At 56.8% G+C, this 17,632-nt stretch overlaps 8 protein-coding genes across 8 annotated transcripts; 5 read left to right on the forward strand and 3 right to left on the reverse strand.

The window, feature by feature from the left end:
- Positions 1 to 15: 15 nt before the first annotated feature.
- Positions 16 to 1,278, reverse strand: L226DRAFT_508649 (Nucleotidylyl transferase). The gene is made up of 2 exons (XM_067678184.1): positions 1,191 to 1,278; positions 16 to 1,125 (listed from the first exon to the last, which is right to left on the reverse strand). The coding sequence occupies exon 2, from the start codon at positions 1,099 to 1,101 to the stop codon at positions 109 to 111; it is 993 nt and encodes a 330-aa protein (XP_067535567.1). The 5' UTR covers positions 1,102 to 1,125; positions 1,191 to 1,278; the 3' UTR covers positions 16 to 108.
- A 131-nt stretch (positions 1,279 to 1,409) lies between these two features.
- L226DRAFT_463158 (DEAD-domain-containing protein) lies at positions 1,410 to 4,769 on the forward strand (the record flags this gene model as incomplete). Its single annotated transcript, XM_067675771.1, has 11 exons — positions 1,410 to 1,453; positions 1,479 to 1,558; positions 1,615 to 1,652; positions 1,711 to 1,784; positions 1,840 to 1,932; positions 3,093 to 3,195; positions 3,251 to 3,537; positions 3,628 to 3,868; positions 4,046 to 4,331; positions 4,481 to 4,626; positions 4,746 to 4,769. The coding sequence occupies 11 exons, from the start codon at positions 1,410 to 1,412 to the stop codon at positions 4,767 to 4,769; spliced, it is 1,416 nt and encodes a 471-aa protein (XP_067535568.1).
- A 199-nt stretch (positions 4,770 to 4,968) lies between these two features.
- On the forward strand, positions 4,969 to 6,753 carry L226DRAFT_70751 (uncharacterized protein). Its single transcript, XM_067687178.1, has 3 exons — positions 4,969 to 5,130; positions 5,193 to 5,293; positions 5,997 to 6,753. Exons 1-3 carry the CDS (start codon positions 5,078 to 5,080, stop codon positions 6,485 to 6,487), a joined length of 645 nt encoding a protein of 214 aa, XP_067535569.1. The 5' UTR covers positions 4,969 to 5,077; the 3' UTR covers positions 6,488 to 6,753.
- A 266-nt stretch (positions 6,754 to 7,019) lies between these two features.
- L226DRAFT_463240 (uncharacterized protein) lies at positions 7,020 to 7,613 on the forward strand (the record flags this gene model as incomplete). The annotated part of the gene is made up of 3 exons (XM_067675776.1): positions 7,020 to 7,268; positions 7,340 to 7,443; positions 7,505 to 7,613. The coding sequence occupies 3 exons, from the start codon at positions 7,020 to 7,022 to the stop codon at positions 7,611 to 7,613; spliced, it is 462 nt and encodes a 153-aa protein (XP_067535570.1).
- A 948-nt stretch (positions 7,614 to 8,561) lies between these two features.
- L226DRAFT_70747 (uncharacterized protein) lies at positions 8,562 to 9,503 on the forward strand. Its single transcript, XM_067687177.1, has 2 exons — positions 8,562 to 8,601; positions 8,678 to 9,503. Exon 2 carries the CDS (start codon positions 8,763 to 8,765, stop codon positions 9,348 to 9,350), a length of 588 nt encoding a protein of 195 aa, XP_067535571.1. The 5' UTR covers positions 8,562 to 8,601; positions 8,678 to 8,762; the 3' UTR covers positions 9,351 to 9,503.
- A 1,195-nt stretch (positions 9,504 to 10,698) lies between these two features.
- Positions 10,699 to 11,600, reverse strand: L226DRAFT_70759 (uncharacterized protein). The gene is made up of 2 exons (XM_067687179.1): positions 11,073 to 11,600; positions 10,699 to 11,008 (listed from the first exon to the last, which is right to left on the reverse strand). The coding sequence occupies exons 1-2, from the start codon at positions 11,492 to 11,494 to the stop codon at positions 10,870 to 10,872; spliced, it is 561 nt and encodes a 186-aa protein (XP_067535572.1). The 5' UTR covers positions 11,495 to 11,600; the 3' UTR covers positions 10,699 to 10,869.
- A 2,325-nt stretch (positions 11,601 to 13,925) lies between these two features.
- L226DRAFT_535211 (uncharacterized protein) lies at positions 13,926 to 15,528 on the reverse strand. The gene is made up of 6 exons (XM_067680854.1): positions 15,116 to 15,528; positions 14,534 to 14,661; positions 14,417 to 14,483; positions 14,282 to 14,353; positions 14,210 to 14,219; positions 13,926 to 14,154 (listed from the first exon to the last, which is right to left on the reverse strand). The coding sequence occupies exons 1-6, from the start codon at positions 15,438 to 15,440 to the stop codon at positions 14,115 to 14,117; spliced, it is 642 nt and encodes a 213-aa protein (XP_067535573.1). The 5' UTR covers positions 15,441 to 15,528; the 3' UTR covers positions 13,926 to 14,114.
- Positions 15,529 to 15,715: 187 nt separating this feature from the next.
- Positions 15,716 to 17,570, forward strand: L226DRAFT_613201 (DnaJ-domain-containing protein). Its single transcript, XM_067686476.1, has 4 exons — positions 15,716 to 15,925; positions 15,984 to 16,046; positions 16,274 to 16,518; positions 16,576 to 17,570. The coding sequence occupies exons 1-4, from the start codon at positions 15,845 to 15,847 to the stop codon at positions 17,324 to 17,326; spliced, it is 1,140 nt and encodes a 379-aa protein (XP_067535574.1). The 5' UTR covers positions 15,716 to 15,844; the 3' UTR covers positions 17,327 to 17,570.
- Positions 17,571 to 17,632: the final 62 nt, after the last annotated feature.

Below are 17,632 nucleotides of genomic sequence, written 5' to 3' on the forward strand. Positions count from 1 at the left end.
ACTTCAAGAATGCACCGGGTGGGTCATTCAAATATTCATCGATTCGTGAAGATATGTGCGTACTCGGTGCATTGCCTCCATCTGCGAGCACGGGTCAGACTATTGCAGTTACGCAGGAGAATACAACATGTGCTCTTCTACGTATGCAGCAACCCGAGGGGTGACCATCGTCCTCCAACTCTCGTCTCCCTTCGCGATCTTCTCGCGCACCTCGCTGCTGCTGTACGCGCACTCCTTCTCACCGATATAGACAAAGGCTATGTGGTCCGCTGGCGCGACATCGCGCACAAAGTCAGGCAGCTGGGTCTCCGCCTTCTCTTCCTCCTCGCGCGAGACGCCCCTGCTGACCCTGCGCGCGCAGATGATGCGGGAGTCGTTCTCGGCCGGGGAAAGGAAGCGGTGCAATGCGGTCTGCATGGCTCCTTCGGAAGCGTAGTAGCGCGCCGCGAAGAAGCGGACGATCGTGTCCGTGCCCATGAGGAAAGTGAGCTTTGGGGAGGGAGGCTGGGTACTCGTGCTGTCGCGCAGGGACAAAGACTGCGGAGCGGGTATGATATCATCTCCCGAGTAGAGGTCGGAGATGCGCTTGTGCAGGAAGTCGAGCAGGAGGGCGGACTTCCCGACGAAGGTGGGCTCGTCAATGATGGCAACTGCGACGTTGGACTCGTGCGCTATCGATTCCAGAGGTGTTGTATGAGCCGTATGGAGAACACGACTGGGGGTCGGTGCGAGGTCCTGGGCGAGCAGGACCATCATCTCCATGCGCTGCTCGTATGTCGCATCTCCCGGTTTGAGTTGCTTATCTGCATTCCGGACGGAGAGCAGGAGCAGACGGGCGTCGAAGTCAACTGTAGATGGGTGAGCAGCGATTGGGATATCTGCGCTGCTTCCAGGCGAAAGAGGCGAAGGCCGGACGATGCTGGCGAGTGCCAGGTGCGCGAGAGTAGGTGGGTTGAACGAGGAGTCAAGAACGGAGACCTGGATGGTCGGCGAGATGTGTGGGCGGCCGGGAGGTAGTGGCCAGCGAGGATGTGAGGTATGTATCAATTCGACAGACGACAGACCGCGTTGGATGCGATGGAGGAATGAGGAGAATGCCATCTCGAGGGTTTCAAGAAAGCACGCCTGGGGTAGTCGACATGGTCGGAAAGATTGAACAACGGGACTGACCAATGCAAAGACATGCGCACTCAGACTCTGAAGCCTCAACCTGCAGCTCTGATTCTGTCCCGATGTTCTTCTGAAGGATATTTGGATGTTGCCCGAGGTCGTGGTGGGAGACCAAGTTGTGTCGGGGTGGCTAGACAAGAGAGGGAGATAAGATAAGGAGAGATTGATCTTATCAATGGAGCCACAGACTGGACTCGTCCCGCAGACGCATCCGAGGAAAGCACCTCGACGAGCAAGCCATGCAGAAAGACGCCGACGGATTTTACACGCCTGCAGCCTGTGAGTCTTCCCGCCACCATCCTCGTGAGAGCCTCCTTCATGCCCGACCCAGCCGCCTCCGCAGACACCGCTCCCGCAGAGGGCGCGTCCGAGCCCAAGAACGATGGCGGTCAGTCAAACCACACCCACCCCGCGCTGCACAATCTCACAGATCGCGATGTTCAGACGTCACGGACCTTATCAAGTCCACCTTCGAGGTGGCGGTGAGTACTCAGGTCGATATATGCGATGAAAGACGCGTCTAAGACGCGTCGCGGATAGGTCACGCTCGCAGATCAGCAAGCCGACCCCAACTCTCCTCTCTTCAGCGCGAAGACCTTCGAAGAGCTAGGACTGTTAGTATGCTGCAAGAGTAACAGGCACCCGTTCTCATGCGATTACTGTGCACAGGAATCCGGATCTCCTGAAGGGCATCTACGACATGGGTTTCTCAAAACCATCCAAGATCCAGGAGCGTGCATTGCCGCTCTTGCTTGCTAATCCGTGAGTGCTTCGTTCCTCTTGTCCGGTGCGTTAGGAGAATGGAGATGGAGAACGAAGACATGAGGTGGTCTGCATCGGGTCGAGTGCCAACATCCCTCTCGGTGGCGCGTCCAGTTGTGGGATGGGTGCGGATGCTGAAGCCGAGCCTTGACCCCTTCATGATTGCGATGTTACGGATCGCACATTGCGCAAGGGCGTTCTCTACTTCGCATTCATGGAAGAAAAATTGCCAGAGCTCACGGAGCGACGCATATACGCAATGCAATGTGCGTATTCTGGATGAACTGCAAGTGGCTCATCTCCGCAGTGCCGTGGTCCGATTGCTGGGGACTAGGAACACGTCGAGCATTCGTGGAGCTCTATATCGACCGTGCTCGACTGTGCCAGTGCGTACAGATGAGACGACACTGCTGCGTGGAGATACCTCCTCTTCTGTGAAGTGCGTGCGATGTGCGGAGAGCACCTCAATCTATCCGGCTTCAGCAGGAGCGTTGCTTCGAGGTTCATCTCCGTTACTACTCTGCGTCCTCGGTATGACTCGATGTCATATGAACGCGTCGCTGTGAGAATCGCAGGATCGTTGAATTCGGACCGTGATCCATCACCGTCAGCGTCGGATCGCGCGATACATGCTCAGAAGTGAGCTCTAAAGCTATGGTCATCGCATTCCGGATGAGAGGTCATCTACCTCGACCGTTCGAGGTCCTAGGGTGACTATCTGCGTCGGAAGGTATTGGCTATGCTATGGAACGCCCTTCTGTTCATGTAGCAAGGTTCTTCTCGATTGCGATTCACGGCCAAGGATCGGTCCTCTCAGTCTATCTCCATCGTCGCTCCCTCCGCCTTTGGGAGGTCCTGTTCCAGCGGAAGAGCTCATCTTGAGCAGCGTTATTGTCCCATCGTCGTTCGAATCGACAACGATGACGTAGTTGGTTCCAGCAAGATTTATAACTTCAATGGCCGCCGCATGGAAGCCTCTTGCATGGGCTTCTAGTCTCCGATAACCACTACCCTTTTCGTGTAGATTGCACTGCTTATGGCGACGCACGTTGGGGTTAGCACCCGCTATTCACATAACGTCGCGCCATGTGTAGAAGCCACCCTCAATACTCTTGTCTCGGCTTCCGCGATGAGAAGCTCGCTCACTGGTCTTCTCACAGCCCGCAGAACATGATCGGACAATCACAGTCGGGAACAGGGAAGACAGCTGCGTTCGTACTCACGATGCTCAGTCGTGTTGATTACTCGATCAACAAGCCTCAAGTCGGTAACGCATCTATTCATGTGGAGTCTCCGTTGCTGATCTGCTCCACCTCAGGCACTGTGCCTTGCACCATCGCGAGAGCTAGCGAGACAGATCATGTCCGTCGTCGTCGCCATGGGCAAGTTTACGCAGGTGCAGACCGAGTATGCCATCAAGGAGAGCCTGCCAAAGGGTGCAAGCAACGTTACGGCGCACATCGTCGTCGGGACTCCAGGGACAATGACAGACCTGATTAGGCGGAAGGTGATCGACGTGTCGGCGGTGAAGGTTTTCGTGCTCGATGAGGCAGACAACATGCTCGACAAGGACGGTCTGGGCGAGCAGACGCTGCGGGTGAAGAAGTACGCTCTCTATTTCCCGCTGAATTGCTGAACCCTAAACTCACTTGCCACTGTTCTGCTCCCTTGCGCATGGCACGCCTGCATCTGCAGCATGCTGCCGAAGAATCAGGTGCAGATTATCCTCTTCTCGGCGACGTTCCCCGACCACGTGCGCAACTTTGCGAACAAGTTCGCACCGAACGCAAACAAGATCGAGCTGCAGCGCAATGAGCTCTCGGTGGACAACATCCGGCAGTTCTACATGGACTGCAAGAATGAGGACCACAAGTACGAGGTGCTCGTCTCGCTCTACCAGCTCCTCACCATCGGCCAGAGTATCATCTTCTGCCAAGTACGTGATTGTGCTGATTGTGTGCGTCCGGCTTCTGACACAAAACGCCGTCTCGCTTGCCGACTCGTTGCTTCGCGTGTTCCCGGACACGCCCCTGTCAACGTCTGGACCTCGACCTGGATCCTGGACGCTGATCCGTACTCCATGCATCTGCATCTGCGCCGTCTCCCTGTTTAGCATCGACACACTGCCGACCGCATCTCGCAGCGGATGACAGCAGAGGGCCACAAGGTTGCGTCGCTGCACGGCGCCAAGGATGCGCAAGAGCGCGACGCCATCATCGACGGGTTCCGCGAGGGCAAGGATAAGGTGCTGATCACGACGAACGTCATCGCACGCGGCATCGACATCCTCCAGGTGAACATGGTTGTCAACTACGACCTCCCACTCATGGCCGAGCGCGACAACCACGGAAACAAGGGCGATCTGCGGCCCGACATCGAGACGTACATCCACCGTATCGGTGCGTGGCCTTTCCGTAGGCATGCGCGGGCCTGACGTGCGCGTGTGTGACTATCATCGCTGACGCTGACGGGGCTCTCTTTTCCTCTTTCGTTCACCGTGCTGTCAATGACGGTGCGGTGTGTATCTGGCATCTTCTTGCGCCTGCAGGTCGCACGGGTCGCTTCGGACGAAAGGGCATCTCGATCAACTTCGTGCACGACAAGGCGACCTGGCAACAGATGGAGCAGATTGAACGGGCGACGGGGAAGCAGATCATTCGTATCGAGACGAACGACCTCGACGCGATGGAGGAGGTGCGTGTGGCCATGTTCGTTGTTTCGCGGGAGCATCTCGATCACGAGATCTCTGCGCGCATGCTTCTTCTCCTCGTCCACGTTTCCCGCCACTGACACCACCTCTGCCGAACACGCAGCAAATGAAGAAGGCATTGAAGTAGATGCGCATGCCGCGCAAGTCCCAACTCGCAACTGTTGTACTCCGTCCGAACGCACGGTCTGGCCCCGCAGCCAGAGATGTATTCCCGTTTTGTAGCATGTAGCCCCCAATACCCCGCCGCTGGGGTACGAACACGTCTAACACGATCTAGCACACTTTGGAATCACGATGCACGAATCGCACGACCACGGCTGAAACGTTCGAACCCTGAACGCGGTGCTTCAAGCTAGCTTCGAAGCCCAGGCCTATTGTACGTCCATAAACCGCCAAGGCGTTCTGCAGTGCTGCACCTGCCCGAGTATCTCGGTCATGAGGCTGGCAGGGTTGGCGATCCGCCAGGGGCAGGACTGGGATGAAACCAAGTATGTTCCGTCGAGCCTTCAAGCACACTTCACTTACTCACGCCCCGCACTACTCTGCAAAGATCCGTGGTGTGCCCGTGTCAAGTGGGCAGTCTTGACGTCTGTTGCCGGATAGTGCTCTTCCTCTTCTTTCGCCCTCTGCTCTTCGGGCTGGGCAAGGCAGGTATGACTTCATTTCGCTGCAATTGCAATGAACTCGAAGCTTGATGGAGCCTGGCTCTGCGCATCGCGCTGTCATGCCCATGATGGAGGCCTGCGGAGTACGCCTATTTTGTCAGATTCATTGGCTCTTGGACTCGAATCTCGGCTGCGCGCGGCGACCTTCTCTTCTGTGCTCGTCCCCGCGCTGGCACCGCCAGCGCGAGACTCGTCCTTGGGCTTGCACGGCGCGCGCCCATGGAGCTCCCCGTCGTCGTCGACATGACACTCACGGGGCGGGTGGTGGTGATAGTGATCAGCATACCGCCACCCCTCGTGCAGATCCCACGCGCTGTTAGGCATGTATCCGTGGACGGTCACCGCGAACGGCACTGATTTTGACACGAGACGTGGCTTCACATTGCACGGCGCCCGACGCGGATCCCACACCCGCTGCAGCCCCACGTGTTGGGGGCCGCCGGATGTGGGATACGCCCGCTGCGACGGGCTCTTCATTCGCCTGGCCCTTGGGGCGCAGCAATCGGGGCCAATATACGTAGGCTCGCCGACAGGCGCAGCGACACCCACCTCACAATGCTCACGTTTGCACGCGACACGTCAAACTGGCCCTTCGTGGCGTTAGAGTGTAGGTTGACGAACCGACGAAGCATGGGCAGCCAGTGCGGCGGGCAATTACCTCACTCCGAAGGCTGCTGACGGAAATTAAGCGTACAGATTCGACAGCTTGCGGCGATCTTGCATTGCGTGCCCGCCGCCTGCATCCGGAAGGCGCGGTGCCCGTCTGCGCGCACGCGCGGGGGCATGTGTCTGCATCGAGCGATCTCGAGAACGCAGCACGCGGGACGCAGGATGCGCAGAGGACCGCGACCGTGCAAGGCGTCGACGTCTGCTGTTTGGCGATGTGGGCATGTGTAGCGGCAGCATGGCCCGTGTAAGCAACCCGGGCCCAGCTCTGCGCACGTCGCATGCCTCACGCGACGACTACGACGAGCGATCGCCCAAGTGCCTCAGATCGCTGGGCCGCGAGCCAATCTGCCACCGCTGGGCGGGCCTCGTCTGCGAAGGGAGTCGGGGCTGCCGCATGCAAGTCCGCTCCGTGTCCCATGTCCGCACTCGTGCACGGCGTTGGCCTGAGTGGGGACATATGGCGGAGTTGGCAACGGGAGGCGCGTGCATTGGAGGTAGGAGCGATTCCTGAGCTGGCTGAGCTCTCGAACGTGTTCCCTGTGCTCATGGGCGGAGGCCAGCTTTGCGTGCGTGCGAGATCTCGGACATGGACGATCAGAAGCAGGGTGCGTTCGATGTGGGACGGGCAGGAGTGGAGGACGGGGTGGAGACGTCTCGCAGGAAGCGGAAGCGCAGCTGCCAGCTTCCGAGATTCATCAGGAGGGACCGGGATGGGCGATGTCAGCCCGAATTGACCACACTGGCATGGGCCGCTTCCGTGATAGCGAAGGCCATGCTTCGAAACGTTGCCCCCCGCGGCCTTGTCTGGACGGCCAATGAGACTCCCTCGGTACGGGTTCGCGCCTTTGGGTAATTGCGCGCGGCGACCATAGTTATGTTATCACGTTCCTTGATCCACTCCCTTCTCTCGCCTTCGGGTGATGAACCCTCCTCTGCCTATAAAATGCCCATGAAACTCAGGCTCAGACACTCCACTCCCCCCGAGACCCGCCTCGCCAGAAGCACCCCTCCTCTGCACCTCGCTCTTGCACATCTCTTCAAAAATGCTCTCTACCTTCTACTCGTGGTCGATCGAGCACATCAAGAATGTGTTCGAGGCAAAGTCTGAGCGAGACTGCCTCAAAGCGCTCGACGACACCTTCTCTCAGCGGCTCGAGTTCACGTTCAACGGCTCTCCGCTGCCTCGCGTCGGACTGCAAAAGATCGTCCTCGCGATGCTCCAAAACTCTGGATTCTGCCTGAACGTGGACTGGCTCAATGCAGTCGAAGTCCCACGGGACGGCTCCAACCGAGTGAGTTCATATCCGTGGGACCCGCAAACCTTGGCCGGTTCTCACCTGTGCTTCTCTCCCCTCTCCCGCAGAACGGAATGCTTGGAGGCTACTACGTTATCAGGAACGTAAAGAAGCCGCTCCCGGGCTCGGCCAAACTCGCGCTTTTTGAGCGACACAAGTCTGTGAACGTCGAGTGAGTTCCGCGTGCACGCCTGCGTGGACCACCTTCGAGACTCACGTTCATGTGCCTACAGGATCGAGTCCGAGTCGTCAGACCCCAGTGTCGACAGCCGGCGCATCGTAAAACTGGCCATCGTTGCCACGGACGTCCCTGTTCCACCAGCAAGCCAGTTCTCGATATGATCCGCATGCGTCCACGCCGCCCCCTTGTCCTGCCCACCCCACTCCGCTCTTCATTTACCCACACATCATATCCTCCGTGCCCCTCTATACGCCTATGCATATTTATGATACCCCCATCACTATAGACATTGTACTTTAGCGCATATCACACACAGTATCATTACCATAGACTAAGACTCGCCTCGTTTTACTCTTGCCCTTGCTATCGCTTTGCTGCTATCTGATGGGTGTAATTGAACGTTACTGGAAGTATTTAGAGCTCCTGTCGTGCGATGTCCTGGCGATCAGCCTGCAAGACAAATGTCACGTTCCCTACTCGTGGCAGGTTTCATGGGCGTCAGTCAACGTAAACCGCAGTCACGTACCTCCATCATGTTCCGAGGATGTCCAACAGCTCGAGCTGCACGCATCTTTGGCATCCCATCCCCGTCGCTCGGCAGCATCGCGAAGAACCGGTTGCAGTCCTCTCAGCGGTTGCAACACGTTCAATGTGTCCCGCGTATGTTCAGCGTTCTGATGCATGTTCCTGAGCACTCGACAATTTTTTTTCAACGCGTTCGCCACGTAATGCAGCTGATACACGAACCGTGCAGCCATCGCGTGAGAAGCGAAGCTTTGTGCAGGACCATGACGCCAGCCCACTGTTCGCGGATGACAGTGAGCTTGACTGACACGTCCAGGTCAAGCGACACGACAGAGGTCATGATCACTGCTCACCCTGCAAACTAGGACTCGCGATCCACCTTTACTCGGACCACTGTGCGAAGCGGAGAAACCACGGTTCTCGCACGTCGCCTTACCACTTGAAGTCTTATTTCCCTAGGCTCGCTCTCTCGCTTCCTCTGTCCTGGTGCAAATCGTACGCCGCCCAAGAACATCTTCGGTACTTCGGAGTGATTCTGTCAAACAGCCCTGGTACCCCAAACGCACGCCATTGCGTAGAGGGAAGAGGACACTCGGCATAAGCTATAACCCCCGAAGTCTTCTGGTATTCTGTTTGTCTCGCCTCGGGTTCTGTTGCATATGTTGAACAGTCGTGGTACTGATGGTTCGCATTGTTCTAGGGCTTTCGGTGCGCTCCCATCTGGCAGATTCGTCGAACGGCCGCACAAAATCTCTCACGCCTTCAAAATACGGGTGCGCCCCACCATGGTGGTCCTCGACGGTGTTTCCAAGAAGGCGATGGCTCTTACGACAACGGTGCTTGTCTGGCGAAATATGCATGTGGACGCCAGATTGGCCGGCCTGTCCAAGGTGAGCCGTACCCGGAATTGCGCAGCCGACTCTAGTTCTCTATCTCCCTCCTTCCCAGTGGAGTCTGATAGACTTGGTGACTTTCCACTGAGGTTATACTTAGAAGCGCCAGTAAGACGGTACTTCATCCGGTGCATCCTATATCTAACAAGAGCCCAGGAGAGTCGCAAGGAGTCGCACGGCTCCGCACGCTTGTCGCGGAGCGTCATGTTGAAGCGTTCATATACGTATGCGTACAAGTCACCTGGGTCCCAGACTGCGGACGTTTGGAGCATATGCATGCTCACATCAGGAGCAGGCTCTCCGCTCTCCCCGCTTCAACGCGGTGACAGATGCACGAGACATCCGTATGCATTGCCAGGGCTGCGCGCGGCTCTGAACAATGTCCGGCACGCCCACTGGAAGCGAAGGGTGTTCACATACTTATGCACCGTGCACGTCAGACATTCCATCGCTTGCACCACGTCGAGACGAGGAGCCTGATCCGGACGCAAGGATGGGACGGCGGCGCTGACACAGTGCTTAGTCGGGCGTCCAGATGGCGTATTGGCGTCGTGGCGTAGTGTTGTCTAGGTGCGATTGTCCCATATTCCCATCTCACGCCACGATGCTTACGGAGGCAGTCGTCGCGAACCACGCTCACGCCCACTGGGGTGGGCGTGCTTCGCACTTGAGTATCAGAAGTCACGGATTACGACACGCGTGATTTTGACTTCCTGCCTTTCCTGCCTTCTCGAGCTGCCATCGGTCGACCGTGTCCATGCTTGGCCGTAGAGCCCATCCAGATCCCGGAGCTTTCCACCCTCTCCTGTCTGCGGTGGACAATGCCGTCGACAATCATTTTCGCGAACCCAGGGGCCCGCGTGGGCCACCCCATGCTCCTGCCAAGCGACCCTCCCGCGACCATGCATCCTGTCCGGACCGTCTGGGATGGTTACGGCATGTCATAACGAGATGCGTTGGGCGTTGGGCGGCGCTGTAGTCGTTTCGTGCATCATAGCACAGGCTTGTCCTTGTGACGCCTACGCGGGCCCGCTGGCTCACACGTCCACAGAAATTGAAGGCTCGAAGGGGCACAGGCCCGAACTCCGAGGATTTTGTCTGCCCTGAGTGCATCCCAGAGCCAAGGTAGAGGACTCGGGCGGGATATACGCATTGGGCGACGGAAGACACCGTTCCGCGGCTTTGGATCGTGTGTATCATGTCCGTAACGAGAGCAACGCTTCCCCCACCCATATGTCCCTACACTCGTTCCTTGCTATGTAAGTGAGTACAAGTGCTCGTCGTCAGAGTTATCATCCCACGGCCGGATTTTCTGGGGAGCCAACTTGGGCTGCGCGTCCCCGTATCTGTACTGAACACTTTCATGCACATGTGAACGATCGCCCGTGTTGCATACAGTACGAGTACGATGCGTGCAGGCCGTGCCTTCCCCTTCCCAAAGAATTTCAGCTTCCGAGCATCTCGTTCACATACGGCCTACACCAAACTTTGAAACTGCTGCCCGCAAAAGCCTGAGGCGGCCGCCAATGCTGCGCGACTTGACCGGTCAGAAGACCCATGAGCCTCGCCGAGCTTAAGCCATGCGAGGCTCTTTGCTTACGGACGCTGTATGTCACTGCGGGCTTGGGACCCAAGTTGACCCGAATAGTACCCACCATGAGATTGCATTGAGATCATCGGGAAGAAGCAAAGAACGGAATGTCCCAGACCTGCCAGTGAACACATTTGTCTCGCAGAGCGATACCCACACCGTGTCTATAGTGACCCCCAGACGTGTCTGTCTCATAAAGTCACAATGGAGATCTGGAACGTTCATAACTCTCTACACGTAAATGTCCGCGATAATCACGGCGGCGCGAGGCCTTTCGGGAAACCACCACGCCGTGCTATGTGCGACGAAATTCCGGAAGTGGTATCGAAATGGGACTGCGCATGCGCATAGGGGAGCACCCTCCACGAGGCTCTCGCCGTACTCAGTTGCGATGGGGAGCACCGTCTATTAGGTAAGGAGATCACCGTGAAGAACACCATGAGCGCAGTCGCTTGCAGGCAGAGGAAGAGATCTAGAAGGTCGGAGGCCCGGGGCCGTCCGTCGTCCATGGCACATGGTAGGCGGGCATATCTCGGGCAGAGCGATGCTGTCGATGGTGCGCAATCTCGACAAGATATAAGCGAGTCGCAACGGCAGCGATGATCCCTCACCTTGCCCTTGGCACCATCAAAAAGACTCGGCCATGTGTTTGACCACTGCGGCCCATCGTCGGGTCAATCAACGGGGGGTAGCGTGTTAGATCCAAGGGTGCAGACTTCCTGCAGCAACGTCGCAAGCCGAGGAGCTGCAGATCGCGCTGGGCGAACGTGGAGGGGAAGCGAGGTGCATCCTCAGCTCCCGCTGTAGCCGAGAGCTGCAGCTTGGTTCCTGGACTTTCGGGTTTCGGAGCTCGGGAGGAAGGACACGGCTGGTACGGACGGATGCACGAAGTCGGGGACTCCCTACCTCCCGACGTTGGCGCGTCCTGCAGACGCGCCTTGGCGTCATCCGCCCTGGACGGGTTACTACCCAGGGGTATGTACTGAACTGACGTGCGGCCTGGTCCCGAAATGGAAGGCATGCCGACCGACATAAGCTGTCGAGCGATTCGCTCGTCACCGGCGGTAAGTAGGGTGCCTGCAGGATGGGACGGTTCCCGATGTGTGGTGAGGTGATCGCAGCAACGCGTTCAGCTATGCCTCGATCGGTCGTGGTCCGTGTGCCCCGAATCGTCTGGACAAAAGAAAGTCGTAAGTGACTAGCGGTTATCCAGCGTAATTGCCACCCCACCGGACATGATATCGCGGGATAGTCCTATTCCTATGTTGGGCGTTTGGGCGAGTGATCAAGCCGAGAGTGCGTTTCATGGCGCACTGTCCAACCGACTCGGGGAAGAGCAACCCCCACCCCGCTTTCATCATGTTGTGAACTATTATAGAACCACTGAGTAGACTGCAACGTGTAACCTACCAGCATCAACATCGAGAGCGGCGTTGCAAGAGGAATGCACTGAGTTTGATTGATCTGAACCCGTCGCGTTGGTCTGTTACCATCTAGACCACAGCAAGGTCCGCAGACCTGGTAGTGGCTGGTCGGCCTTGTCTGACTGTTCATACTCTAGCTTAACATTTGAGAAGTTCCGAGCACGATCGGAAGTTGGGGAGATTGGGGAGATGGGCGTATCACTCACAATGCAGAGACGGAGAATGGACTTCTCTTCGTGTCCGCTGCTTGGATACTGCTGCCCTCATCCCGAGTGCCACGGTGCATCCAGTCAGACTGGCCGGTCATGCCGAAGTTCGAAGTCACCATGAGCTTGTCCGCTGAGCAGTCGCCGGATCGATCCTCTACGGGAAGATTGGCCGTGAAGAAGAATGGGAAGATAATCCCTCTCCCGACAGGGTAGCTCATTTTCTTCATTCGACGGGCGACAGTTTAGCCACCCGCTCGACTCGGTGTGCTCGTTTCGCCGGTTCATACAAGTCGCGGTGACATGTATCGGAATTCGTGCTGGAAAGCACATCGTTGACAGTTGTTGATCGGCGGACAGCGGACGTGCTGCAAGCAGGGACGTTGCTGGAGGAAGCCGCATGCATTTGAAAGTGTGCGACCACATGAATACGGATCCTAATTCGCCGCTCCACGAAAGGTTTAGTGCGCATGACGGGAATAGCCACACCACACACCGGACGTGATCTGACAACGATATGCTAGAAACAGACGTACCTCGCCTGCGACCACCCGGCTGGCGCGTGGACCTGTCCATGTCGAAGGATGTCAAGGGGTTTTTCCACGGAGGACCATGGCCGCCCTAGAAAGTTTGGAATGAACTGAATATACATAGCTTCCGCTGCGGTTCGCCCAAGTTAACTCTGAAGATCGGGAACAGAACATCCTGTTAGGTAGAGGAACATGACTATCTGCGACAGGCACATACCCCTACCAGTCGCATCTTCTCTTGGGGCGGAGTCCAAAGGTCTCGGGCGGCTACGAAACCGCCCAGTAACCACGAGGCCACCGCACGCCCGCATAGAGCCCTACAGGAACCGCGCAGCGTCTCCACCGATCATCGAGTCTTCGCTGAAAGTTTAGATACATTGTGTTCTGTGGGCAGATACAGCGGATGATCAGTCGGGGTCGGAGTAACAGAACGTCTGCAGAACAATACCAATATCAGCGCCAACGCCATACACCGGGCCCAGTGATAGGCTCCAAGGGGAACGAAACTCTGCCCGAGGCTGACCAAGGCGTATACGAGCTCGGAGTTTGACCGCAGACAGCATACCTCGTCATGGTATGGCCGCACAGAAGACGTCGTGCCGAGGCATCACCCCGGACCGATGTATTTGTTCCTGCCTTTGTCTTTGAGTTGCGCTTCTCGCCCGAACTTGAATCCGACATGCGCTAGGCCATTGCTAGATGGCTACCATGGCAGAGGGACCCACCTGCGGCAGCTGGATGACGCAACATGCAGAATCAGAACGTCGGTCGGAACGACTATCAGGCCAGGGAAGCGCAAGACGCCTCGTTGAGAAGGCCTTTAGGATCGCATGTCCTTTCTGCTTCACTGGGACCCTGAACTGCGCACGGAAGCCGAGAAGGCTGCTGCGACGCCGTGCCCCGAGAGATGATGCGTCGATGACTGTACGTTTTACGACGCGAGAGTTTCCGTGCAGCGGTAATGGTGACGGAGAAGGTTACCGCGACGTGGAGGTTGAAGGCCTGGCGCATGTCGTCTCAGCTTGCAGGAGTCGGAAAGTCGCGGTCTGCGCTTGAAGAAGACAAGGTCCAATCTTCCAGATAGTCGAATGGTATCGTTTCGACTGCCAAAGGGCGAGTCTCATGAGATGGTCCAGTCTAGCCCACTAATCCTCCTAGTAAATAGGCATAAGCGCGCGACGATGAGCTTATGACCACTTACCTGAACAGCTTCTATAGCGTGCGTCAATGCTCTCTGCAAGGTCCAAAGTTCACTCCACGCGTCAGGTCCGTCGAAGTTGGAGCAATTCGCACGCAGACTTCTTGGGGGAGTTCATCTGGAGCTGAACATTGCTCCATGCAGTCAGGTGTTCGAAGAGGTGGAGACAGCATGTAGAAAGCAACACAGACTAATACAGAAGGAGACGCGGGATGTAATGGGAGTCCATGATAGCATATAGAACTACCGGAGCAGCATTCACACCGTACGAACGCCGCCGCGAGGCCGGATATGTTCAAAGGAACGGCAATCCGGTCGGTATGTTCTTCCGTTGCCTGTGGAAGAAATTATCAAACATATGGCGCGCGTTGGACGAACCTCATGACTCACAATTCGCGGACTATTGGAGCATCGGAACGACCGATGAGCATCTACAAATAGACAGGAAGCTGAAGGACTCACTTCGTATCACGAAGTTTGCAAGAACAGCGAAGAAGAGGAAAGCGCTGATCAGGACCGGACCCAGAACTTGATCTGAAAAGGAACAGGACATGTCAGATGCGCAATTTGGGAGTGCATGACGCGTGGATGTCGCACCAAAGTGACCAGGATCTCGGCGTCGTATCATGGTAATACGATGTTGATAGAGAGCATAGCCATAGATCTATGGTTGCCTGTTAATGATATGTGCGTTTTCGAGGGTTTCAAACGTACCAATACTGCGACACTGAAGGCCGCGTACGCATACGCAAAGTTCCGGGCAACCTGATCCTTCGAAGCGTTGAACAGTGCAAGTGCGAGGGTCCCGGTCAAGACAGATGTCTGGAGGTACGATATCCATGCTATATGGGAAGAACAAGTGTCGTTAACCATCATCCTGTATACTGTGGAAGTCATCCATCCCCATGAAGAAGACAGGCCTCTGGCACAAGAAGGGGTGGATGACAGGGCATCTGGACGTCTGCACTCAAACGAGCCCAAGTCTCGCCGCTGAGTAGCTACGAGACTGGACCCCTCGGATGAAGGGCAAAGTGATAAGAACAGTCCCCAGCCGCGCGCCGTTCCGTTGAGCCGCATGCACAGCTCATTCTGACGCTGCCGCCAATATTTCGACACTAACTTGCATCGCGTGACGACAATGGCGGGAGCGCGGTAGGGCCCAGTAGGAGTGGAATCAATGACAGGGTAAGACTATGGAAGTGCGGACGGCCCGAGGACCTTCCCCACGACAAACTCCTCTGAATGCTCTTGCAGAGGACTCACGCTACAAGAACAACTGAAAAATATCATACGCACTCCTCTCATTCGCGAACCAGACCTTGCCTTCCACCTTGATCGGAGTCGCGACCTTCTTTGGTATGCGGACTTGAGGCGGGACATGGTTGATAGCATGGTAGTCTCGGACAGTTGGCATCTGTCCATGCTCATCCTGTTGTGCCTCTGGGACGTTGTCAGCGCGAGTATAGCGGGGCCGACGCTGAAAGGTCTTCGTAGGGAGGGAAGCGAGAGCAGAGGGAGAGAATGGCGAGAATATCCTGCGGATGAGCGAGTCATGTCGGCCCTCATCGCTACTGTCGGTGGCCTCCCGTTCGGGTATTGTGTTTATAGTCGTGTCCGCCATGGTCCTCGTCGTGTCGGTCGTCGAGGAAGGAGGGGAGAGGGCTGCAGGCAACGGTGAGTTGACGGTGAGGCCTTGGCCCAAGTCCAAGTCCAAGCCCGGGCCGCGGAATGCGGCGCCACAACACCACGCACGTGCGTCGGTAGGCCTTGCGGTTATTTCCGGTGCGGAGATGTCGGAGTTCTAAGCGGAGTGATGGGTACGACGTCACTGTGGCTGCAGTCCGGCTCTCGTTCTAGGACGTTCTGGCAAGGCCGCGCGACGACGCCGGCGACTCAGTCGATTCCAGAATGGCACCCCGCAATAAAACGGCGGGGGGTCTTCCCGACGCGGGTCTTTCTCAACGTTCACCTTCGCATTCTAAGTGTTAATTTCTTGCTGTTTCTTTGCCTATCCCACACATCACCATGGGTACGGACTACTACAAGCTTCTCGGTGTCTCACGCGACGCCAGCGACGAGGAGATCAAGAAGGCGTACAAGAAGATGGTGAGTGTATGCGTACGGGATCTAGGAGGTCTATTACTGACTTGTGTTTGCTCTGCAGGCCTTGAAATGGCATCCAGATCGTAATGCTGGTTCAGAGGATGCCGCGAAGAAGTTTAAAGAGGTGAGTTTCCAAACCTTTGAGTGAAAGAGAGAGGAAGTGCGCATGGGGAGGGACGACGCCTCTATCACCTTGACGAGTCGCACCCATCCGTCCTCGCACCCATGCATCGATCCACACACGTATTGGGGAGGTACCGCTTTCGGCTTAACTTCAACCTTCCTTCCCTCTCCCCTTCATCCTTCCGCCCGCATTCTGGTCTGACCGATGGCTGACAACACGATGCATAGATCTCTGAAGCATTTGAAGTCCTCAGTGACAAGCAGAAGAGGACAATATACGACCAATTCGGAGAAGAGGGTCTCAAGGGCGGCGGTGTTCCCCCACAGGGTGCTGGCGGCCCAGGAGGCTTCTCGAACTTCGGCGGCTTCCCTGGAGCCCAGACCTTCACCTTCACCAGCGGTCCAGGAGGCTCCTTCAGCAGTGGTGGCGGCCGCGGAGGCTTCTCCCCAACAGACCCGAACAAGATCTTCGAGTGAGTACTTTCGTGCCTGCAACTCCACGAATACATATATTCTGACGTCTTCAACAGGCAGATCTTCGGAATGGGAGGACTCGGAGGTATGGGCGGGTTTGGCGGCGGCGGCGGTCGCAGCAGGATGTCCAGTATGTTCGGCGGTCACGGCGGCTACGATGATGACGACGACATGTCTGGGACGTACTTCAGCAGTGGTAGCATGCCCGGCGGCATGCCGCGCTCGCGTCCATCTAGCGGTCGCTCCGCATCCCCAGCCCCGTCTCAACCGACGGAGATCACGAAGCCGCTCAGGGTATCGCTGGAGGACCTATACTCGGGCACGACGAAGCACCTCAAGGTCGGCCGGCGGTTACTGAACGGCGGGACGGAGGACAAGGTGCTCGAGATCCAGGTCCATCCAGGCTGGAAGAGCGGCACCAAGATCCGCTTCCCTCGCGCGGGCAATGAGCAGCCAAACGGCGAGGCGCAAGACCTTGTCTTCGTCGTTGAGGAGAAGCCACACGAGCGCTTTGTGCGCGACGGCAACGACCTTATCACCACCGTCAAAATCCCGCTCGTCGATGCGCTCACCGGCTCCGGCTCGAAGCAGGTCGTCGAACACCTCGACGGCCGTAAACTCCAGGTTCCGCCTCCTGCGGGTATCGTCAAGCCCGGGGCGACGACGACGATCTCCGGCGAGGGTATGCCCGTTCGGAAAGCGGGCACGGTCAAGCAAAAGGGTGACATGATTGTCAAGTGGGACGTCATGTTCCCCGACCGCCTCACGCCTGCGCAGAAGGAGGGCATCCGGAAGGTGCTGAGTTAGATGAACTTGTCTTGTCATAGCGTCGGACTGCTCATAGCATGCTATCTGTAACTGTACAATGTAATTGTAGGATAGATTCTTTATACCCTTCTCGGTTATACGTGGCCTCTCCAGGGCAAGTGCTCGGGGGGAATGGTGTTGGTGCTCGTAGTTGTTTCGTCATACAGACAAGGCAACAGGATCTAAGTTGCTGCGATAGGACGTTACGTTTTCTGATTAATCCATGAGTGAACTGTGACACATCCTCGATATATGTATGACAGTGGGCAACAACAAGGAGTGGGCGGTAAAACGGTTACAAGTCCG

Source organism: Lentinus tigrinus (genome assembly GCF_003813185.1).
Source record: "Lentinus tigrinus ALCF2SS1-7 unplaced genomic scaffold L226scaffold_12, whole genome shotgun sequence".
Taxonomy (NCBI): Eukaryota; Fungi; Basidiomycota; class Agaricomycetes; order Polyporales; family Polyporaceae; genus Lentinus; species Lentinus tigrinus.